General features: G+C 33.8%; 1 protein-coding gene and 1 long non-coding RNA gene across 4 annotated transcripts in view; one reads left to right on the top strand and one right to left on the bottom strand.

The window, feature by feature from the left end:
- Positions 1-24056, top strand: part of FRRS1 (ferric chelate reductase 1) — a 118245-nt gene extending 94189 nt beyond the window's left edge. For all 3 annotated transcript variants that reach the window (XM_031967137.1, XM_031967136.1, XM_031967138.1), the window contains exons 8-17: positions 972-1070; positions 2934-3078; positions 7160-7273; positions 10651-10766; positions 15438-15524; positions 19374-19471; positions 20558-20616; positions 20933-21076; positions 22027-22088; positions 22169-24056. In XM_031967137.1, coding sequence (XP_031822997.1) covers positions 972-1070; positions 2934-3078; positions 7160-7273; positions 10651-10766; positions 15438-15524; positions 19374-19471; positions 20558-20616; positions 20933-21076; positions 22027-22088; positions 22169-22261 — 1017 coding nt within the window. In that variant the 3' untranslated portion in view covers positions 22262-24056. The remainder of the gene's footprint in view (positions 1-971; positions 1071-2933; positions 3079-7159; positions 7274-10650; positions 10767-15437; positions 15525-19373; positions 19472-20557; positions 20617-20932; positions 21077-22026; positions 22089-22168) is intronic.
- On the bottom strand, positions 11200-19481 carry LOC116423392. Its single transcript, XR_004233990.1, has 3 exons — positions 19395-19481; positions 17788-17891; positions 11200-11583 (listed from the first exon to the last, which is right to left on the bottom strand). It is a non-coding gene; the product is annotated as an uncharacterized LOC116423392 (long non-coding RNA).
- Positions 24057-25759: the final 1703 nt, after the last annotated feature.

Here is a 25759-nt window from a genome sequence, read left to right as displayed (position 1 = left end):
AGCACTAGACTTCAAGTCAGACTCATCTTCCTGAATTCAAATCTGACCCCATTCATTTACTAGATGTGTGACCCTGGGCAAGTCATTTAACTACATTTGCCTCAGTTTTCCTCATTGGTAAAATGATTGATGGAAGGAAATGGCAAACCACTCTAGTATCTTTGCCAAGAAAACTCTGAATAGGGTCATGAAGAATCAGATGTGATTGAATAACAACAGTAGTAACAAAATTTACAGGTCACTCCATGTTTTTTTCTTTATCCTGTTACCTCTTCTTGTTTCTCTCTTCTCTTCAGATAAATGTTTTTGAAAAATATATTAACTGTTGAGTACTGTGTGTGTTTTTTTATGTTTACCCTTGTTTATTGAACAGTGGTCCAGAATATTTAGACAATTTAAGAAGCAAATTAATTTAAAGCAGTCTATTAAAGTACTTTTGGAGTAAATGAAAGTCTAAAACCTAGAGATATTCCCTAAAAACTGTACTTATCACTTAAAGACTATGGTTTGTGCTTGCAGGGTTCTTTTTAATAAGATTAACTTCTTAGAAGAAAGGGACATTGAGGGAGAAAAAGACAGATTATATTTAGTTATGTCCTTACTGATTCATCAAACAGTCTGATACAAAATACTCTATTGCTCATGCACCAGAGTTTAAGTATTTTCCTTTTAATGTATGATAGTTAGTGCTTCCACTATAATTTGCAAGTACCTCCTATATTGTAACAACGCCCACTCTGAAAATATAAAAAACTCACAAATATTCCTGCATGTATTACTCCTTTAGATCATATCCATCCTTAAATTGAAAATTATGGAAGAAGTCTTAAAAACTTTTAAATCAAACATCCTACAGCTTTATTTTTCTACCAAATACCAATGTGCATTCTAAAATTTGTCCCTTCTTTTTAAAAGAAAAATGTGATTTTTCTATATCCTTTAAATTTTTTATATTTTAAAATGTCTTTTAGGGTGATGATGATGGATACATATGTATTCATGAAGATGAGACTGTGCATATACATCCTTCTTATGTGGTTGGACGAAGTCACCCTGTGTTAGAGTCTTCGGTATGATTTAAAATTTTGAGAAAATCTCCTCTATCTTTTCAACCTTACTGGTTATTTGGCTGTAACTGCATTATTGGGCACCAGACTCAGATCAGAATAGTTGGGAAGCAAAGTCTCATTACAATGTAATTCTAGTTCTCATTCTTCCATCACTGTGATCTAGACAATCCTTTCAGAATTATAGTTTTTTTCCTACTGTGCAATAGATTCTAGAGGCTCATTATCACTTGATCTTTTGATCTCTGTCTTTGGGAGTCAGTAATATGAATATTAATTTTCCACATTATATATTAAAAAGTTCCAATCTCAGGTGCCTCCTATATTATGGAACTGACTCTGGGTTATCAAAAGTTGTGAAATTGGAATATAAGTTCTGGCAGATCCTACTAAACTTTGAAAAATGTTGTCCCTTTGATAGATTTTGCCTTCTGTATAAGGAGGAGTATAGATAAGTAGGAAGATAGTTATCACAGTAGGTTGATGGCCTCTGGGTGATAAATTCTTTGACATTGGAGACTCATGAAACAGTGTAGAGATTGTTTTTACTATATAGGACTGAATATATAATAATCATATTTTTTATGATATAAAGTTGGCATCTTTGTTTCATGTTTCTGAAAAAAAAATTGAAAGAAATGCTTGCATTTGTCTGTTATCTGCTAATCCTTATACTTGCTGAAATTTTTTTTTATATTTTTACATTTGATAAAATATTTAATAGACAAGCAGATTCTCTTTGCCCTAACTTATAGGAATGACCTTTGAGAAGAGATCATCTGGTGAGCAGAAGAGTTTTTGATCCATAAAAGTAAACTTAGTGAGGAAAGAAACAAGTACATTAAAACAGGAGCAATAGTTATAAATCACAAAAAAAGTGATTTAGATCTCACAAAAGCTTTCTGACAAGTATGGCTGTAAAATTGTGGGATAGTCTGCTTTCCTCTATAGAGTAAAGAGTAACTGATATTTTTCTTCACTGTAGGACTTCAAACAAAGACATCCAGTAGTCCAGTATGTTTTAGAGGGTTTCCTTGTTAGGTTATAGGCTGGAATGTATGACCAATGAGATCTCTTCTGCCTGTGATTCTATGATGTGATGGAGACTCTCCCAGGATCATCATTACCATAGGTTGTCAGCCAATTAATCAACAAAGAATTATTAAGTACTTATTATGGTGCCAGGTCAAATGTGGATGCAAAGACAAAAATGAAACAGTTCCTGACATCAAGAAACTTATGTTCTTTTGTACATATACATGTACATATATGAATATATACAAAATGTATACAAAATACAGCTAATGTGAAAAATATTTTTCATAGTCATTTGACAACCAAATAAACTTGGATAGAGCAGTAGATATTTTAATGAACTAGAACTAGTTATCAGTTAGGTTTTACCTACTAGGAAACTTATTTAGCAAGTTATTTTTTGGTTGGTGTACTTGATTGGATATCGATTCCCTGAAGGAATTAATGAAACTTTCAGAGACTCTTTAAGTAGTGTTCTCATTAGGTCTGGGGAGAATCTGGAACAAGATAAAATAATAACATGCTTGCCAAATGGGAAGCCAGAGTTGTCATTAGGGGAAAAATACCTTTTGTAGTCTTCTGTGAGGAAGTAGAAACACAATAATTGAATACAAACCACACACACACACACACACACACACACACACACACACACACATTTACAGAAAGGAAATTCAATAAACAGTGCCATTTAGGATGACCTTTAAGGTTTCCATCCCATTCTGGAATTTTATGTTGATTATTAATTATTATTACACCCTTATTTTTTGACAGTTATTTGAAAATACTGAGAAAAATCATTGTATGTGCTGTTTATATGTTTTGTTGTAGGCTACACTTGAAGCTATGGCATGGAGATTGACTGATGGAGTTATTCAATGTTCTTTTAGAAGAAATATTAGTCTTCCTGGTTCGAAGAGATTTGATCTGGACCAGAAGTATTACATATTTCTAGCAAATGGAGCCACCAATAATGGTAGATATTTTCATGTAAAGTATCTTAATCTTTGGAGGGCTGTTAGATTAGGAGTTCTAAATAGGAATCTCAGAATGTTCTAATTTGTATTTTTCTAATTAATAATGATTTAAACAATTTTTTTTCATATAACTCTTGATAGTTTGGATTTTTTGTCTTTTGAAAACTACTTTTAGAACATGAATGTTTAAGCTGGGCTCTAAGAACTTGTTTATTTAATATCTTGACAATTCTACTTTAATATAATTGGTTTCTTTTGTTTATGTATTTTAAAACATTATTCTGAAAAGGGATTCACAGACTTCACTAGATTCCTGTAAGAGTCTCTGACACAAAAGAGATTAAGAACTCCTGGAGTAGAAAATAAAAGTTCCTTCCCATAGAATGTAAGCTCTTTGGGGAAAGGGATTATTTTTCATCTCATCTTTGTATCCCCAGAACTTAGTACATTATACAAAGTAGGTATTCAATAAATATATATTTTAAAAAATGAATTGAGAAGTATAGAAAGTTTTAATGTTTTATAGTAACTGACATGGAGATAATTAGGTATATTGCAGGGTCCAGGTATATTGAGAAACCATTCATTCATCATGTAAATTGGCATTATATATATATACGTATATATAAATATAAATATAAATTTTACAATGAAATTAATATCTATCCAAAATAAACATTAGAGACACTGTATTTTATTAAATAAATGGCCCAGGGAGCTTTACTTGTTAGGGATGTAATAGAGGGAAATCTTGCTTGAAATATGGATTGGATTATTTGTTCTGAAACCTCTTCTTATTCTGAGATACTATGAAGGTATAGGTATGTTATGTTATTGTCTTTCTCATGTGTCTTATCTGACATTTCAAATTTCTGGGTAAATAAATACCTTTCATTTGTAACATATGTTTATACTTTTCATAAAGCACTTGCACATGTAATATTTCATTTAATTATTTTTCTTAAATGTTCAATTCAACAAAGGCTTGTTGAATGTCTCCTATGAGTAAAGCATTGTGATGCAGCCTGGGAATATAAGACAAAAACAGACCAAAAGAAAAAAAAAACACTAGAAAGAAGCCAAACCAAAAGATAAAAATACTATGCTTTGATACACATTCAATCTTCATGGTTCTCTCTCTGAATGGGATTCACATTTTCCATTCCAAGTCTATTGGAACTGCCTTAAATTACCTCATTGTTGAGAAGAACCAAGTGCATCACAGTAGATCATCTAGATAATCTTGCTGTTATTATGTAAAATATTCTCCTGGTTCTGCTCACTTCACTCAGCATCAGTTCATGTAAATCTTTGCAGGCTTTTCTGAAATCAGCCCACTCATCATTTCTTATAGAACAATAATATTCCATCCCTTCATATGCCATAATTTATTCTTCCATTCCCCAACTGAAGGGCATCCTCTCAATTTCTTATTCTTTACCACCACAAAAAAGCTGATACAAACATTTTTGCACACATGGGTCCTTCTCCTCCCCCCCCCCTTTTTTTTATCATTTCTTTGGATACAGACCCAATAGAGACATTGTTGGATCAAAGGGTATACACAGTTTTATAGCTCTTTGAGCATAGTTCCAAATTGCTATCCAGAAAGGTTGAATATATTTTACAACTCTACAGTAATGTATTAATGTTCCATTTTCTCCCCACACCCTCTCTAACATTTATCATCTTTTCCTGTCATTTTAGGCAATCTGAAAGTGTTAGGTGATATCTCAGAGATGTCTTAATTTGCAATTCTCTAACTCATAGTGCTTTAGAGCATTTTTATGATATGACTAGAAATGCCTTTAATTTCTTCATCTAAAAATTGTTCATATCCTTTGAGCATTTATCAATTGGAGAATGATTTGTATTCTTATAAATTTAACTCAGTTCTTTCTATATTTTAGAATGACTAAGCCCCCAGCATCTTAAACTATGTGTCATGACCCCATAAGGAGGTCTTCTAACTGAATGTGGCAGTTGTGGAATTATGATTTATTATCAGTAAATGTTTTATATGTATACTAATTTTGTATACCTATATCCCTGGGACCACATAAATATTTCTCAGGCAAAAAGGGGTTGCAAGTGGAGAAGGTTTAAGAAGCTCTGCTCTAGGCAACTCTTTAAGACTGTCAGATGCAGAAGTATCAACCTGCATTGTAGAGGGAATTCCCTCCTCTTGACATGTCCAGTCCTTATACTTATCCTGTCCTGCTTTGCAAATTAGTAAACTGAAGTTCAGAGAAATTAAATGTTGGAAGTCAGATTCAAACTCAGATCTCTTATTATTCCAAGACTGTTCTTCTACTTATGTCTCTAGCATCTTTCTTTCCCTCTCCATTATCTCTGATACCTCTTTAGTTCAGATCTTTATTACATTTCTCCTAGATAATAATTATAACAGATTTCAGACACAATGTCTTCAATTTTTAATTTATAGTTCATGCTGCTATCAGATTAATGTTAAAACCAGCTTTCATCATTTATTCCAGTATTTACAAATGAATGTCTAATACCTTCCTATTATTCACCACAAGTCCAAACTCTTTTTCCTGAAAGAAAAGTTCTTTATAACCTGGTCTCCTCCCATTTTCTCTATTGGAACCCTCTATTCCAGCTAATTTTGTCTCTTCAGGGAGGCCTAAATATTCTATAATTACTTCTAGTTATTTTGTACTGTATCCTAATATTTTAAGGTTTTGTGATTTTATTATTGTGAATACTCCTATCACTGATTCAGGTTGCACTCAATCTATGCCTCAAGTTTGGAGAATTTCTGTGATTAGCCTAATTGAATGAGCTTCCATGACTTGGCTAGGCTGGTCCTTCCTAACAGCATTCCTGAAAATATTTCAAAATTCTGTACTTAATGTTCTCTGGTCTTATTGTTTTGGGTTTTATTTCCAATGATAAGTGTCTTAATCCATTCATGCCTCCTTATGCTATTTAATTCTTGTCCTTTTCTTTCCATAAGTGTTCTGTAACATATCCACCTAAGATTTTGGGAGTCAACTTCTAAGTCTCATATTACATTTTCAGTATCTAAGTGATATACTGACAATGTTAGAAGAGTGACTAACTGGTAAAGTAAATAGAATATTTGTTTTGGAATCAGGAAGACATCTTCATGAGTTCAAATTTGGCAGACACTTATAAGCTTTATGATCCTGATCAAGTCACTTAATCCTGTGAAGAAATTCCTCCTCTGTAAAATGAGCTGATATAGGAAATGGCTAATCACTCTCGTATCTTTTCCATGAAAAGTTACAGATGGGGTCATGTAGAGTCAGATTAACTTGAAATGTCTGAACAACAATAAGAAGTTTTATACTGGAAGTCTATCTCTTATCCTTGGCTTATAATATGATTGTCTCATCTCTTTCCTGTCTTATCACTCTGTGATAACTGTGCACCACTCTTTGTGTACTAGTTTGTCATCACTTGTATGATGAGGCTTTTCATTGCCTTTTGTACGGCAATTATTAATGACTTCTTTTACTGGAAATAACTACTGATGCTATTTTCTTTTCCCATCTCTTGATCTGGGATGGATTTTTCCCTTCCTTTCAAATATCTGCCATCCTATTACTCTTAAAGGGCTCAATTCCAGGGTCACTTTGTCCAAGATGTCTTCCCTGCTGAATAGTTCAAAATGGTCTCTTTCTTTTATACAACAATTATTTTTTAAATACCACTTATTTTTAATACGTGTCCATTTTCATTGTCTTTTTTATTTTTGTATTTCTTGTCTCCGCAACATGATTGAAAGAGACAACTAAAATATTTTGTATTCAAACCTGCTACTCAGGGTTGTTGTGTCAAATAAGAAAATGTTTATAAAAACTCTTACAGTGCCTGGCACATAGTAGGCACTATAAAAATACTTCTTCCTTTCCCCCTACCTTAGTCATTTTATTTCCCTTTAGTGCCATAGAATTGAATGAGTAAATAGAAAATTAAGAGATAAGACCTCTGTCCATCTGAGAAACTGTTCAAACTATTTGTTTCCAATATTTTATTTAATTTTTCCTTTATTTGAACTGAGTTCCTTATATATATCCATCTCTCTTTTAGGTCAGATTTATAAACATTCAGAACACCCTCTGATTACCAGTGAAAAACATGATGTGACTGACCATCCAAAGAACATAGGAGGCTCCCGATCTCCACTTCTCCTGAAGTTTCATGGCAAGTGTTGTTTCATAATGTGTTATGGGATAAAATTATTTGATGAAGACTCAGTGTTGATTTTTTAGTTTTGAGTGGCTTGTGTAATTTCACAATTGTCAATAAGTTACTTTTCTGAACATTGAAACATTACAGATAGCAAAAGCCATCTTACTACCTAGTTAATATTTGTTAGAAAGTGTTAAGAAAGTTAGAAAGAATGCTTGATTCATATCACAATTTTTCCCTGAGAAAAAAAACAAATTTATTATGATTTTTTCTATAGTAATGATCAATTAAAAGCTAATGGAGAAAATTACTTCTTGTTTCTTATAGCTAGGTAGAGGGACTTTGCTTTTAAGGTTGCTATACTATTTGAGGACAGAATAAAGTGATAGGTGTTATTCTTAAAAAGTGAGAAGCGATTTGATTTTGAAAAGAAAAGTTAGCATTTGTTCCCTCTTTATAGCTAGACATTTTTACCAGTTTTTCTTTTAAAGAATACATAAGCTATTTCCATGGAGTGTGGTTTTTTGACAGTTGTGTAATAGCTTTAAAAGCGTACCTGGGGCCCCATATATATTATGCTTCACCCAATGCTTAATACTGGTATATTAGGAAAAAGAGGGGAAAAGTACAAAATAAATATTGTCAGAGTATTACTTCAGCCATTACACCACAGTGAAGAGAGAGTGGACCTCAAAGCCATAAAAATCTGGGTTCAGATCTTGATTGTGTGACCATGGACAAGTCACTTAAACTCTCAGGATTATAGTCAATTCTCTAAGATAATAAGTTGCAGTGAAAGCGTCAACCTAAGTTGGTAGAAATTATCACAACTGGAAATTCTCCATATTAGTGAAGTCACAAGTCTACCACCTAGCCCAGATTTGAAGACAGAAGTCCTTATTTTCTAACTTTACTTCCATACTCATCTATCTCATTCCCCAAAAAGTTGTTTCATGCTTTTTATTGTTTTCCTTGTATCCCCAACAACTTCCAGGCTGCCTTCTGGCAGGAAATGATTTAACCTTCAGTAAACTGAGAAAATTGGAGACATATATCTCCTACTCTTTCAATCTCTTCTCAAAATTTTTCATCTTTCTCAGTCATTTGCTGCTCTTTTACTTCCATGTGAGGAAAAAATGGAAATTCATGCCTTTTTGAGGTTCTACTTATGACTTTAGTTCTATTTCCTCCAAATTTTCCAGCAAACATCCCTTCTCTCTCTCTCTCTCTCTCTCTCTCTCTCTCTCTCTCTCTCTCTTTCTCTTTCTCTCTCTCTTTCTCTCCCCCACACACACAAACACAAAGATTCATTGCTTCCTTTCTATTTATTTGCAAAACTGCTCAAGTATCCCATGTTTTTAAACAAATAAACACATGAAAACCCTCTTTCTTTCTTGAAAATCCTCTTTCTTCCCATCCAGTGACCTTCCCATGTCTTTCTTAACTGCCAGATTTTTTGTAATAGTATGTAGATTTTTTTTTGGGGGAGGAGGAGGTACTCATTACTTTTAGTTCTTTACTCCCTAATCTGTCTTTACTTCAACCCTTGTAATCTGACTTTTCTTCCTGCCATTATATTGAAAAGGTTCTTCCAGGGGTCACCATTCATGTCATAATTACCAGATCTAATGACTTTCTTTTTCTTTTTCAATTTTCATTGTTAACCTTTTTGTGCTCTTTAACACTTGACCACTTCTTTTTCTTGATGCCATTTCTATCTGTGGTTACTGGAAAAAAGTCACACTCTCATGGTTTTCCTTTGACCTTGCCTACTATATTTTCTCTTTTCCTTTTTTGCCTCCTCCTCTTCTTGAGAATGTGAATTGATTCTTGGAGTCTTTATCACTGGTTCTTTTTTCTCCCCCACAATCTAATCTCTCTTCCTTGGCAATCTCATTTGATTTCATGGCTTAAGCTAGCTATCTTGGGTTGGTCTTAGCTGTTTCTAGCAGCGATACTGCTTAATCACTCATAAAGATTATGGTGATACCTTGTACTCTTTTCCTTTTATTTTATCACTTTCATATTTAACCAGATACCAAGTTCTGTTGAGCCTATCTTTTCAAACTCTCTGCCATCTGTCCGCTTTTTAGCATTTGAGCACAACGCCTAGCACTTGGTAGACATTTAATAAATGGTTGTTGATTGATTCTCTCTCTTTCCAGTGCTATTATTTGAGTTTCATCCATTATAATTCTTATTACTGACTATTTGAAGTCCTATGCTTGCCACTGAATATACTTTATTGCCCCTCTGTTTTTCCTTTCATCCAAACTATCATTTATCCAACTGATGCTACTGAATTCTTTCAGTTTTATTTCATATTATTCCTGTTCATGTCATCTTCATTCCAGCCAAATTGGATTATTTATTCGTCTTTCTTTCATGCCCTGACCTTTCTTACTTCATTGCCTTTGCTTACACTGTTCCCTACACCTGGAATTCTACCTTTGTTCTATTCTTTCCCTGTAAATTTCTGCTAATTTTAAAAAACCTACTTCAAACACCTTCTCTAGGTTCAAATACTTCCTTTAGGAAGCATTCTATGGTCTATTACACCAATATGATGACTTTTTCTTATCCTTAGATCTTAAATGATACTTTTATACTTTTCTTATGCACTTACGATTTTTATTCTGCATTGAAATTATTTATACAAATGCCACATATTCCTTTTGGACTATAAACTCTGTGAAGGTGGCAGTGTTGATATAAAAGTTAGATATGAAGTTATCTGAACTTCATAACTTTTCCATCACTAACCACAGTCATACATAGTAGACAATACATGTTTGTCAGATTTTAAAAATGTTTTAATTGATATGTTTTGCTTTTGTATTACCTCAATTTTGTTTTTCTTCTATCTTCTTAGAACTCCTTATAACAAAGTTTTTTTTTAAAAAGAAATGATTATGAGATAAAAACTCAGCAAAACTTATCAATGTATTAAAAAAAAATCTGCTGTGATATATGTTCCACACCTGAGCATCCCATTTTTTGAGGATAGTCTTGTTCTTTATAGTTTTACATTATTTGCTGAATTTAAATTTATTAGTTCTTATTTTCAAAGTTCATTTACAAAATCACCAACATAAGCTTAAAAATAACTCTATGACTTTTTCTTTGATCATGGCTCCAGTTTAAAGAGTGTCTAGGCTCAGAAATACTGCTTCCTTTCTTTGTTATTCTTGTAAATTGTGGTCCAACACCAAAACAATCATTGGAAAAAAAGGTAGTTTGGCTAGGAGAATTGGTGGTTTCTTTTATTTTTTATTAAAAAAAAGATATTTAAACTGATATAAGTTGAGAGTTTTTTCTTGTTTGGGTTAGAAATGAAAAGCCAGTTTAGTGAAAGTATCCCTATGGCATATGTGTCTTTTCTCTGACAGGTGCACTCATGTTTGTGGCTTGGATGACAACTGGGAGCATTGGTGTATTGGTGGCCCGATTCTTCAAACCTGTGTGGTCCAAGGCCTTCTTCTTTGGTGAGGCAGCTTGGTTTCAGGTAGGCAGAAGAAGGACTCCATATTGCCCTTAGGGCTGATGTCTCATAGCATCCAGCAGCTAATGTGAGTTCTCAATGACATATATATATATATATTTCATACACACACACACACACACACACACAGCTCCAAGCTTGGGTAGCTAAACAAAGGCAGGGGGTGGAGTCCAAACTCTGGTGAGCAGGAATCTCCAGGCAGGGACCATCAATGTTATTCTGACAGGATGGGGGTAGGACCATAAATTCTTGATGACTTAGGAGGATTTAGGAGCCAAGAAGTCTGAATTCCCCCTTGAGTTTACACATTTACAATTTATAACCTTAGAGTAACTAGCCCTAAGTTATATCAGTCCTGATGATCAGGGTTGGCAGAACAATTCAGGAAAACTGAGTCAGGACAATTTAGGGAAACCGAGGCAGGACAATTAGGAGAAACTGAGTCAGGACAATAAAGGGAATTGTGGCACAACAATCAGTGCATTTATTTTAGTGTTAGGGATTTTTTTCCCTAGGAGTTCCCTTTTTGAGTTTAGCTGAGTGAAATTAGTTGAAAAAATAAGAAATTTTTAGTCTGGAGAAAATAAACTAATTAAGGATATGTAAAGTCTGGACTAGCTCTCTGGAGGACCTCGGGATCAGCCTGTATCCTTGGTCTTAGTGAAGGAGTGAAGGAGGCAGGAGAACTGCCATGTGGCTGGTCAAAGATGGAGACTGGAATCTGGCATCTTCTCTTGTGTCTGTGACTGAGAGCTGCTGCTGAGAGAGCATTCTGATTTTGAGAGTCCCTTTAAATACTCCAGTATGAAATAAAATAAATCTGAAAGGAAAGTTAAAAAAAAAAAAAATAAATAAATAAATGCTCCAGTACGATTACGTCACTGTCTCACACTGAGCATGCTCATCCACACTGAGCATGCACAACTGTAGAACATTGCATCACCACATGCCAACTAGATTGATTATATCATTACATTACATTAAGTATGTACTTAGAGAACCATTATCTCACATTGAGTAGGTACTTAACTATCTATATATATATTAATTATATATATATATATATGTGTGTGTGTGTGTGTGTGTGTGTGTATGTAAAAAACTATATATATAACCCTGCTGTCCTAGATTTAAATACATCTTTTCAGAGTTCCTGCCCTCTACAGGGATACAATAGTTATTTTTAAGTATTAGAAGCCATGTCACCTGGAAGAGAGATATCACTTATTCTGCTTGGGCTCAGAGGCCAGGACTAGCTGCTCCGTGAGGGAAGGTTGAGGTAGCCAAGAGGAAGATTTAGGGTTGATAAAAGCAATGGCTTCCTAACAACTCTCTGGAAGTTGAATGGGCTACCTTGGGTCGTTTCCCACCCAAGAATTGAAGGTCTTCAAGTAGTCTTGTTTAGTTGTGAACTTCATGGCTATTGGGTTCCTTATCATTGATGAAATTTCTGATTCAGACTATTATCATTCTTTCTAATATTTGTGATTTCTAATATTACCTATGCCCCGAGGTCTAACAATATGCTGGGCATATAGTGAATACTCAAATGTTAGTGAAATTGGATTGGAAAGAATCCCTACTCACCCAATCCAATGGCCCTTATCTCTGACCTATCTACAACATTTGCTAAACATTTATTAAAAGTTTGCTGTGGGGAAAAGGCTGTGCTAGATATTGAGGCTACAAAGATAAAAAAATGTGTAGCAAAACTTTCCCGTCTGAATTTATTCTTCTACTCGACTTCACCATTTGTTTCCCATCATTTACTCACTCTCCCATGTTTGAAATCTTGGTATCATCTTTGACCTTTCTCTTTCCCTTATGTTTCATATTTAAAGAGTCACCAAGTTCTTCCTATTTCACTTCCATAACATTTGTCAAATGAAATAATATTTGTGATCAGTTTAGGGAAGTGCTTAGTACTTAGTAGGGGCTTAATAATTGACTCCTCTTTGTTCCCACTATTGCCACCCTCTCATGGGCCCTTATTTTCACTGCCTTAAAATGCTACTTGTTTAGCAACTTTTCAGTCAAGTCCAATTTTCCATGACCCCATTTGGGGTTTTCTTGGATACTGGAACCATACTGAAATGGTTTGCTGTTTTCCTCTCCAGTTCATTTTACAGATGAAGAAACTAAGGCAGACAGGGTTAAATGACTTGCCCAGGGTTACACAGTAAATGTTTGAGGTCAGATTTGAACTCTCCGATTCCAAACCCAGTGATCTAGCCATTCAGTATTATAGTAGCATACTGAGTCTTTCAGTCTCTATTCTATTCTTTCTTAAGCCATCCTCTCTACCTCTGCAAGAACAATCTCTCTTATTATAGAACTAGTTATCTGTATCTTTGCTTAGAAATTTTTAATGGGTCCCCTATGTCCGCTGAATAAAGTTTAAATTCTTTTACTAGTCATTGAAGGCATATATAATTGGGGTCCAAAGACACCTTTTTAGCTTTATCTCTTATTACTATTCTTCACATAGTTTTGAGTTCTAATCAAAGTGGAGTACTCTTGATTCTGTGAAACATGCTATGCACTTTATCATATCCATACTTTCTTACACAATGGTCCTTATACCTATAATATTCTGTTTTCAAAGTCTGGATCCCTACCCAACCTTCAGAACTTTACTAAAATACCAACTGATATATATGAAATCATCATTAAAATCTTCCCCCTTGGGCCTCACATAGTCATTTTTTTTTCTATTTTCTTATTGAACTCATTGAATTCTACTGCAAATCTTAAACTGTGATTTGCCACACCATATGGGGTTGTGTAACTGAATGTAGGGGTCATGTAATTATGTAATTATGATTTATTATCAGTAAATGTTTGATTTCTATATTTGTTTTATATACATATATATTCAGGATTGTGTGAAATTTTCATGGGAAAAGAGAGGTGGGGAGTGAAAAAAGTTTAAGAAGCTCTGTTTTATTGTAACTTATATTATCTGGGAGCAAGTATCTGCACTGCCAGATACAGAATGTTTCACCCTAGGAAATTCTTTTAACTCTAGATAAAAGCATCTTCAACTGTAGGTCTTAACTCTGCATGAAATTGTGTTATTGAATGTGGGGATTGCAAACAATTTGACCACAGAAAAAGGTTTCTGAATGCAACAACCAAAAATTAATTAAAAATTAAATGTATAATGAATCTGAGGTGTTTCTGGCAGTGCTCACCGGTGTTGTATCACATGACTTCACTGCAGCCTTGATTCTGAACATACAAAACATATGTTTTGTACTTTGCATTCATGAAAACTGCCACAAACACTTGGGCTTATTTTTGAGATGGGATTGCATAAAATTTTCTTGGTGAAAAAGGGTTGTGAGTAGAAAAATTTGAAGAAATACTGCTCTAGATAACTCTCTTAAGATTATAAATTGTAGGTAAAGTGTCAGCCTGAATTGGTAGAGGAAATTTTCTTACTGGGAGTGCCTTATACCAGTGAAATTATAGATCTAGTCCATGCCCATTCATGTTGTGTTGGTCAGGAAGCATTTACTACATACTTTGTGCAAGGCACTGTGCTGTTTTCATGATACTACATGAAAAGAAGGACTTGACTTATCTGAACTTTGTCTATCAGTGCCTAACACAATGCTCTGAATGCAGTAGGTCCTTAATAAATGTTTATTAGATTTCTTAAAACTTATAGAAACATAGAATGTCAGGGTTGGAAGGGACTTTAGAAACCACCTGGTTCAACCCATAACTGAAAATGAATCCTTATTATCATGGAAAGGATAAGTGGCCATTCAGTCTTTGCTTGAGGACCTCCACTTGAGGGACCACCACGAGGAGGGTATACTAGCTCCTCAGTCAGCCTACTGCAGATCTCATTACTCTTAGCTTTAACTTATAGGATCAAATAGTACAAGCCTTTAGCCCTCTTATGTGTGACCATTCCTCAAGTGCTTGGAGACAGCTCTCATTTCTCCCCTTCATCTTATCTTCTTCACCCTAAACTTCCCCAGTACATTCAAATATCCTCACATTTCATGAACTCATGAACCTTCAGGATTCTGGCTGCCATCCTCTGAATACTCTCAGGTTATTAATTCTTTCTTAAAACAAGATGCCCAGAACAGAGCGCAAAACTACAGATATGCTTTACCAGGGTGGAGTATAGAGATACTGTCTCATCCCTTTATCTGGGAGCTATCTGTTTCTCTTAAGCCCAAGATCACATTAGCTACAAATTTTGGTTATGATTATTTTTGCCATATTTTTATGGCATCTTTTTGTGGATCTTTTTGTAGCTTCATAAGCCTTTCCTATCTAACATCTTTCCTATCTTTCCTATCTAACAAATTCTTACTCCTTGCTCATAGACCCTTCCTTTTCCATCCATGCCATTCTTCTATTGTCACATACCTTGTTCCTTCCTCATTTAGGCTATTTCCTTTTGTCTAGAATGTCCTCATTCCTCCTGTCTATTTTTTCACATCTTAACCTTCCTTTAAGGACTCACTTAAAACTCACTTTTTACATTAAATACTCTCACTGCAACCTTTATGTTATTTAAACAAGGGACATTTTTTCCATCAGATGAACTCCTACCCCTATGCATATCCCATCTCAGGATCTTCTTTATGAAGCATCATTATCTGTGACCTGGAAGCTTTTTTTCTAACTTCATCATTTTCATTCTCACAGATACATCGGTTTCTAATGCTCTGCACTTCTGGCCTTACCACTGTTGGCTTTGTACTTCCTTTCATATATAGAAAAGGCTGGAGTAAGGTAAGCAAGTTAACATGTACTTTTAAACACTTATTTTATATGCCAGGGACTGTGTTTTGTTCTAGGAATACAAATACAAATAGAAAGATAGCTCCAAGTCCACAAGGAGCTTACATTTCTTCTAAGGGAAGAAAATACATAAAAAGAAGCTGAAAAAGTGGGAGAGAAAGTATCTACACAACAGAAATAAATCTCCCTATAATATGGGACACAAACGTTGACATTTGCTATCTGGAAAATATGGCAAATCATTTACTTTTCTGACTCCCAGGTTCCTTTTTTGCAAAATGATATTAAATAATGCATTACCTAAGACTTTGGGTTTTTGTAAGAAAAAACAATCTTCAAACTTTAAAGTGCTATGTCAGTGTGAGTTGCTATATGATGAGGATGAATATTTTTACTTGAAGAATTTAAGAATCCATACTTTTATTTTTTAATAGTTTTTTTCTCCAGTTGCATGTCAAGAAAATTTTTAGCATTCATTTTTACAAGATTTTGAGTTTGCATTTTTCTCCCTCCTCTCTTCTTCTTCTTCTTCTTCTTTTTTTTTTAATAGCCTTTTATTTACAGGATATATGCATGGGTAACTTTACAGCATTAACAATTGCCAAACCTCTTGTTCCAATTTTTCACCTCTTACCCCCCCACCCCTTCCCCTAGATGGCAGGATGACCAGTAGATGTTAAATATATTAAAATATAAATTAGATACGCAATAAGTATACATGACCAAAACGTTATTTTGCTGTACAAAAAGAATCAGACTCTGAAATATTGTACAATTAGCTTGTGAAGGAAATAAAAAAATGCAGGTGTGCATAAATATATCTCCCTCCTCTCTTCTTCCCTCCTTTCCCCTTTTCTGAAGATAGTAGATAGTTTGATATAAGTTATACATATGCTATCATGTAAAAAATGTATCATATTAGTCAGTTGTGAAAGAAGAAATAGATCAAAAGAAAAAATCATGAGAAAACATAAAATAAGTGAAAAAATATGCTTTGATCTGTTTCCATCAGTTCTTTATCTAGATATGGATAGCATTTTCCTTTGTAAATCTTTTTTACTTGTCTAATTCCACACTTTTATTAATAAAAATGGTAGCCAACATGTAGGCATCATGATGAGAAAATGGCCTAGATCAGTGCCCACATCACCAAGATCACAGCTCCATCAAAGTATTAAAAAAATTTATGTTGGCAAAGTCAGAAGATTTGAAAAGTTTACAGAGACTGGACAACAAACCTCATCAGTGTGAATTAGAATGTGGGGGAGTAGGTAGATGTCATCTAGGGTGATGGAGTTCTGAGAAATGATGCTTTTCAAAGAGCTTGTAGATCAGGAAGACAAACTATTTCCTCCATAGTCAAGATCCAAGAGTTTGTGCTTCAGCTTAACTAAAAGGATGTCCTATTAGTAACAGGCCTTACATAGGGCCATGTGTTCTCCCATTATATTCCCCTTCTAAACAACAAAGGCCAAGGGTTGGGTCACTTTACTTGATAGTCACATCCTCTCCCAGGCACTTGTTTTTAGTGTGATTATTCATTATGCAGAAAAATCTTATGATTGCATGGCTTTCAGGACAGGGACAAAGAAAAGTTTAGAAGCTTTTTTATGCTAAACAAGATGCAGTCATGGGGTTCAGTTATAAATTCATGTGAAGTGTTTTATTGTACAAAAATGTCTATCTGGAAAATCTCTGTTTAATATGTCTCAGGTATACAGTCAGCTATTTTAAAGGAAGAGCAATTTGGGCACTAAATTTAGAGGATCTTTACATTGTTTACAGTTGTTCAGCATTGCAGACATAAGTAGCTAGGTAACAAGTAAGCAGAATAATTAGTATTTTAGATTGTTCTTGCCTGATCCTAGCTACTTGTCTCTGGAACCAAACCTTGGGTTGTGTTCTCTCAAGAAATTGACTTGAGTACTCAAGTGCTCTTTTCCCTTTCCCTTTTTCCCCTTCCCTAAACTTGTTAGCTACCTGGGATAAGTTTTTTAGTTTGATTTAATTATATCAGATCAATTAGCTTTTGCAAAGGGACATTAATTTTGAAGATAGGGTAACCACAAACATTTTCCCTAAGACTTCAGGGACACACTTTTAGATCAGTTATGACAAATTAGTCCCCCCAAATCCACATTCTGCTGAACCTTGATTATAAGATGAACTTTTGTTTGATCTTTTGGGGGTCTGGGTCAAAACATCATTCCTGAAAGTCACTCCTTATTCCTTGGATAAGTGATGATATACTTACTGGTTGCAAACCTGGCCTCTGAAGCATCCTCCTGACGTTTTGAAACTCACTACATTAGAGAGACTCCAATCCATGAATGTGTTGCTAAATATTTTATAGACTCTCTGAAAAAATATATGCATACACAATTTTAAGTTTAATAGCATTTAAGTCTAGGCAAATCAATATGTCAATAAATCAAGCTCACATTGAAAATTTAACAATAGACTATTTTTGTAAGCTGGTCATAGTTGACTTCAGCATATCTTTTTCCAATCCTTCACCTAATAAAGAGCCTTTTACATGGCAAACTTCTCCCTTTAAATCAACGTCTCTCACCAGGTCTTGTGAGGGAAAAATTATCTAGATACCCTAAGAGCACCAAGGTAAAAAGCTTGGGGTGAAGAGAACTCTTGAAGACACCTCTGATTCCAGTTATGTAATCAATCAAAAAAGAATCTTCTTAACACATGGTTAGTAGATCAGAACAAGTTAAATAAAGAAGGTCTATCTAGTCTCTCCAATGCATTCCCATTCCAGGTGATGGCAACTCTACTGGAAGCAGGTTCCTCATTAGCAGAGCAAGTTGATGGGATTTGTGTATTTGCCTGATTCCCATTATTATATTAGTAAAACTAGGAAGCTATGTATGAATGAACTTATTCTCTCCTCTCATGCAATAGTCTCCTAAGCAGTGGCTTTGCAGTGCTGTTTTGGGGATTTTATCTCCCTTTCTCACCCCTCCTTCTCAGTGATTTCTATCTATCTCTCAGTTAACTCATTCTTCATTCACCTTTCCCCAAATGTGATTTTGGTCTTTGTGCCAGGCACAAAAATTCCTAGTTACAGTTTGGTATACTTTAGTCTGATTGATTAGTAGTAGAGTCAAAAGAATGCTTATTGAGGAGTCAAAGAACCGGGGTTCAAGTTCCATGCCATATGATCATTAATTAGGAGAAATGAGACTTGAACTGAATTCTTCTAGCTCTTTTCATTATAATCTGCTATCTCTCAGTTCAACAAGTTGATTTCCCATGAATCAGTGAGTTCAAACTGCACAATATAACAACCTCTCAAGTGTTATTTCTTTATCTCAATGGGTCTGTGTCTGGAACATAGTAAGTGCTTTAAAATGCTATTCACTCATTCATTCATTCATTTTTGGTTCAGAGACATCCTATTAAGCTTTAGCTTAAGATTTTGAGTGAAATCATGTGACTACCTGTTATAGTCTATCTGTCTGAAGTTTTGAGCAGACCACAAATCAATCAAACATACATGTAAGTATATAGCCTTGCAGCTGCTGGGAGAAGCTCACTTGTCCTAGAAAAGTGACATCAGAGGTTGATTCTAAGAAGAGGGTTTTAGAGGCAAATACCAGTGAGAAAGTGAGAAAGAAAAATAGTCTGATGTCAGGGTGCTCTTTGGGAATTTATTATATAGGAATTCTTGGGCGAAATTTACAGAAGGCAAATTAGTATATTAGGAGAGTGTATTTTTATGTTAAAATACATGCAAATACTCTTAGAGTGACTCTTGAATTTTTTTCCTATTGGACTTTGTGGGGGGACATAGTGGTACTGTACTCATGCTGGCTCTTTATTTAGGAAGCAGGCTATCATCCGTACCTTGGCTGTGTAGTGATGATGTTAGCAGTCCTTCAGCTGCTTCTGGCAGTTTTCAGGCCCCCATCACATGATCCAAGGTACGATGCAATCCATTTATTCTTTTCTGAATGTAAAGGTTACTAACTAGCAAAGTACTTTTAAATATAATTCTTAAAAACAACATGAAATTGTTAATTTAACAAATTTTACAGTATATACAATATAATAACAAAATTAACAAAAATACAACCCAGGAAACTTTCATTGTAACTATTTACATGAAATTCAGTTGATTCTAATACAGAAAATACTATCACAATTATTCATTTATTCTTCATTTGTCTTCTATTTTACCTCTTATACATGGCATAATTTATGAGTATTTCATTTTTCTGCTTTTCCTTTTTTTCTCATTTTGTATTATTATTTCATCAAGATCATACCAAACTTCTACATATTCAAAGCAGCTAGGTGCCAGTGGGTAGAATGAGAAGTGAGAGTCAAAAAGATCAATGTTATATTCTGATTCAGTCAATCAATGAACATTTTTAAAAGTACCTATTATGTGATACCCTAAGTGCTAGGGATACAAAACAAGGCAAAAAATGGTTATTGCTCCCAAGAAGCTAACAAGTGAATGGGAGAGACTATATTCTTCAGACACTTAGTAGCTGTATGACTCTTCTATGAGATTCATTTTCCTTCTCTGTAAAATGATTAGTTTGAACTTGATGGTATCTAAGGTCCCTTTCATTTCTAAATTTATGATCCTATGATATATGATGATATTCCATTATGTTAAGTAGCGTGATTTATTTAACTATTTCTGTAACATTGGGCATTGAGGTTGCATCCATTTGGGGGGGGGATTATAAATAACGTTTTAAAAAAATCTTTAATACCTTTTGCTATTATTTTAGGATATGTTTCTAAAAATGGAATTATAGGATGGAGAACTTTTTTTAAAATGAGGGATGATCTTGAAATTTATAAAATTCAGCAATAAATTTAATCTACCTCATAACTTCTTAAAAATCTAGAGCTTTTAGATATTTAATAGGTTTAGATATTAAAGATATTTTTGATACTAATTCTTAGATATATGGAAAGTTTGCAGTTTTTTCTTGAATTTAATTGTAGTCACACAATTTTTAAGACTGTGAGTTATTTCTTTCTTTTATTAGACGCCCGATATTTAATTGGACTCATTGGGGGACTGGTACTGCTACTAGGATACTAGCAGGTAAGTAATTATGATGCTTTTTGTCATTGTTAATTGCTGCTTGATTCTATACTAAATTTCAAGCTGGTTTAAGTGAATTTTGTATACATTAGTAATGGAAATAATTGACTCTTAAGGAGAAAGTAACACTGAAATCCAAAAAGACCTTTAAAAACTTCTCTCCTTCCTCCCTCCTTCTCTCTCTTCTTTTCTTCCTCCCTCCCTCCTTCTCCTTCCCTCTTTTCTTCCCTTTCTCCCGCCTTCTCTTCTTCTCTTCCTCCCTCCCTTCCCTAAGTAATATTTTAATATTGTCAAATAATTTTTTGTTTTCTCTTAGTTGCAGCAATATTCCTGGGAATGGACTTACCAGGACTCAACCTTCCTTCTCCAGTGAAAACTTATGCAATGATTGGATTTGTAGCTTGGCATGTTGGCACTGAGATTCTTCTTGAGATACATGCCTATCGGCTCACACGCAAAGGTAAAACTATAGTTAAGTCACTTGAAAATCTGTTGATTCTCCATAGTTTGTGGAAACTTTTTTTTTGGTAGAAAATATTGGGACAGAAATTCATGGACATCCCTTCTCCTGACTGTATTATCCTTAGTATAGTTAAATAGTTCCCCATTTTCTCAAGTCTTTAAGGAAAGTCATATCTTTCTAACTACTGATAAAATTTATGTTAGAATTTTTGCTAACTAGATTTGAGAATATGATTAAATTATTTAAATTAGAATTGGCAAATAAAATATAATTATAAATATAATAATTATTAAATATTATATTTATTTAAATAGTATTTAAATATATTTATTATATCTCCATATAAATGGAGAACAATGTTTCTATTAATTTCCTTTATAGTCAGATTTATGCTCTGGAAATCAAATTTGCCATTTGTTTGGAGGACAGATTGAAGATAGGGAGAGAACCAAGAAAATGAATTTAGCTTAATCTGGGTCTTGGATCACAGGCCTCTATTTTTGACTTTCCAAGGTTCATGGAATATGAAAGATGAACAGCTTTTGTTGACAATAAACTCAGCAGTTATAGCATCCAAATAACAACCCTGAGTGAAACAAGAATGGCCAATGAAAGCCAGCTAACTGAAGTTAGAGCTGGATATGTGTTTTTCTGGAATGACTGCAGTGAAGGGGAGTGCTGTGAAACTAGTTTAATTTTTGCAATCAAAACTAATTTAGGTATAGTGGTGAAGGGAGTGATAGAAGCCAGGAAAGACTTGTCATAAGATAGGCAGCCTGGACAGTTGCTGAGAAGATTTTGGGCCAGCAGGGTAATGGAAGTCAAGAGGTAAGATAAAATGAATGCTCACTAATCAGAAGCTCAAGATTTCAAAGGTAGAAGGGTAAGGAAAAGTAGAGGAGGCAATGCTGTTAAATCTCTTGATAAAATCTTATTGTTTTTGACAGTTGAAATATTGGAAGATGATAGAATTCAGATTCTTCAGTCGTTTACAACAGCTGAGGCAGAGGTAAGTTTTTTTAGTCTTCTTATAAGATCATCTCAGGAAGTAATGTCTACTTTGCTGAAATATATCCATTTCTCTTTCAGGGCCATGCATTTAAAAAGGTGGTATTAGTCATCTATTTTTGTGGTAATGTCGCTTTCCTCTTCATATTCTTAACTGCAATTGGCCAGCAGTGATCTAACTTTCAACAGTGAGTGGACAAAGGCAAACGGAACCTTGGATTTGAATGATGAGATGATGAAACTTGAAGCCTGTATTACTTGCCCCCAATTGTTTTCTGAAATTTTAGTTTGAAAGATGAATGTCATATTTATGAAAGGATTCTGAGCTAGGATTACTGAAAAGAAGTGATCCAAATAACAACCCTGAGTGAAACAAGAATGGCCAATGAAAGCCAGCTAACTGAAGTTAGAGTTGGATATCTATTTTTCTGGAATTGTTGCAATGAAGGGGAATGCTGTGAAGCATCCCTTTCATCAAGGGTTGTCTGGGTAATAAACTTTTATCAAGTCCTTTATGTGTAGTTTTACAGCTTCAAGGAAAGTTATACTTTAAGGAACGAATCTCACACTTTTTTCTATGAGATAAGTATAATAAAAACAAAATAAATTTGTAAAGAAACTTTAATGATCCTCTATCCTAACAAAACTAAAATCCAACCAACTCACTTAACTTTTGGAAAAAAAATGATTTCCATTGAAGAAGTTAAGCTCCTAATGGCAATATGTTACAGTTTTAAAAAAAAGAAATCCATGCTTTTTTATTAATTCATCTTAAATACTGTAGCTTCTCTTAAAATGGAAAGCTACATAGTTGTTAGAAGAGTTTGGAACATAATCCGTATTCTAGTTTCCTTATCTTTAGTTTTGTGATGAACTGGAGTCAAGGTTAAGAAAACATCATGGCTTTTATTTAAAAAATGTAGAAGTGTAGAAAAAATACTGTGGCCCCATCAAGTCTTCTCAACTGATCTAACAAAATCCTTTAAAGAACCTCAGGATTAGAACAGAAACAATGAATCATCTTTTTTCATGTTCCTTGTTTTGACTATAATCTATGACTCTTATTAATCTTGAAGATAAAACTTGGGCAAATTGATTCAAAAGAACACTTGTGTAAACATGTCTAGTGCCCTCCATTACTTTCCATCCTGAAATTTAAAAAACATGCCAAGAGCTATATTGCCTTAGAAAGAAACCCATGAAATGAAGCAGAAAATGCCATTCTTCATGTGAATTTTTTGTTTTGTTTTGTTTTTAATCACTTGTCCCTTCCAATGATTTGTGGGCAGATTCCATAGTTGGCATCATGACCTCTAACCATTGGGTGGTGCTCTAAAACCAGAGTTCTAGATCTACAACAGCAGTGCTCAGTGATTCAGATTCATGCTTCCATACCGACATGATATGAAAATAGTTTGGCAGCTGTCTTTCCCTAAGTTTATTTAAGATTTATTTCTTTATTGGGAAGGTGGTGGTACATAGAAAATTAATGAGAAACATTAGCATTTACATTAAATTGTATTTATGGGGGTGAAAAGAGAAAGGGAGGGAAGGTCACCATTTTTTCCTTTTAAAGATGTTTGTTTACAGACTCCATAACAAATGAAACTTACTTGAGGAGGGACGAACAAGATGTTATTAAATATTCTTTTTATGGAATAGAGGAAGTCTTTTTTGGTTATTAGTTGATATTTTAAATGGTATTTCTCTGAGTGTTTTGATAATGTTCAAATTTTTGCTTAGGTCATAGGCAATCTCTTTTTGAGCAAGGGAACAACATAAGCCAAACCTACTATTATTTATTTTACTGAATAAAATTGTCTGGTTTTTTTCCTTTCTCTGTGTAAGTAAACACTGATCATTAAAAAAAAACCTAAGAGGTTAACAAAAACTTGCTCTACTCATCTTTTCTGAATGCAAAATTTTTAATATTTTTGCTTTCATCATCTATGTTCCTTTTTATCATTATATTGTTAATTTTATTATTTTTAAAAGATAGAGCACAGTAATATCATTGTATGATAAATTTTTTTTCTGTTTGCTGGTGGTAAGACTTGTACATGAATAAATTTCTTGTTATGTATTGAATTCTAAATCGAAAGGGGGAAAAGTCATTCAAAGGGGAAGATAAGCTTTGATAATATGAGTGATTAACTGTAGTGTCTGGGAGCTCTGTGGTCCAGCTTCCTTTAACAAAGGAAAACCATTTTAAGCCTTTCTGGATTATTTATCTGTTGAAACACTTTTATGAAATTATTTATGGCAGTGTTACATTAACAGTTCCATAACAGTTCCTCTGTAATGCAGAAGGGTACAATAAAGTATTTCTAATTTCATGCTAAAGGAAAAAATGCCCCCTAAAAGTAAGAATTATCATTTTTCTTAATCAAAGTTGATTTGGACATCAGATATCTGCTAGCTTGACTACTGTTTTCATTGCTATAAAGTTGTATATAAATATGAACTTGTATGTAAGTATACATTGTTATAAATAAAAGTATATAATGTTTTTATTTTTATTTTTTACTTCTACGGATTTAAGGTTTATAAAATGCTTTACATATGATAACTCATATATTATCTTCACAACAATCCTGTGAAGCAGATGTTATTATTTCTTTCCATTTAAAGATAAGGAAACTGAAAATGAGATTTGTCCAAGGATATGGATAGTTTCTGAGGCAGGGTTTGAATTCAAGTTTTCCTAAGTCCAACATTCTATTCATTTTCCTACCAAAGTGGCTAAATAATAGCATTATGTGGCAATTTTCTATCAATTAGTAACCAGAAAATCAGAGAAGTAGAATAACTTGCCCATAGTCACACAGGTAATAAACATCAAAGTTCTCAGATCTAGTTTTTTCCCTTCAAAATCCTAAAACCAAAAAGGGTCACAGAAATAGTTAACTGAAACAAAAAAACTCATAACTTTGTAACATTTTAAAAGTTCTGTGTGAAAAAAATAAACGGAGTTGATATGTGAGGGAAAAATGGGAAATTTATAATGCATACAATTAGTTTTTATAAGTAGTATATTACCATGGAAGGAGTATATTGGAGAGTAAAGTTTTTCATTTAAATTGGTTCAAAAGAGGGCAACACACACACACACACACACACACACACACACACACACACACAGAGTTTGGTACAGGAATACAATAAATTAAAAAAAGGATAGAGAGAGGAATAAGAAGAGAAGAAACAGGAATATAAAAGGAAGAGTTGGAAAGGAATTAGTCATAAACAAAAACAAATCTTAAGCTTGAGGGAGGATAGGGAAGAAAAGGTTAAAAAGAAAACAAAAGAAGTAACAACAACTTGAAATAATTAAGGAGCAAATAGTATAAAGAAAAAAAAAGCATAAGAAACTATGATAAAAGGAAATAATCATCAGTTTTGTGAATGTGAATACCATGTACTCAACTATTAAAGTAAAGGTTTAATCAGAATTATTTAGCAAAATTTAGTAATATGTTGTTTATAAGAAATATGCTTGAAACAAAGACATGGAACTAAAATAAGGGGTATGAACAAAATTTGTTATTCCTCTGCTGAACTCAGAAAAATGGGGTCACAGACAAGGAAACAAAAATACACTTAATTAAAAGAGACAAATTGGAAAATAACTTTGCTGAATGCCAATGTAAATGATTGATTTCAACAGAACAC

Source organism: Sarcophilus harrisii, chromosome 4, assembly GCF_902635505.1.
Source record: "Sarcophilus harrisii chromosome 4, mSarHar1.11, whole genome shotgun sequence".
Lineage (NCBI taxonomy): Eukaryota > Metazoa > Chordata > Mammalia > Dasyuromorphia > Dasyuridae > Sarcophilus > Sarcophilus harrisii.
This window is presented reverse-complemented; position numbering and strand designations above follow the sequence as displayed.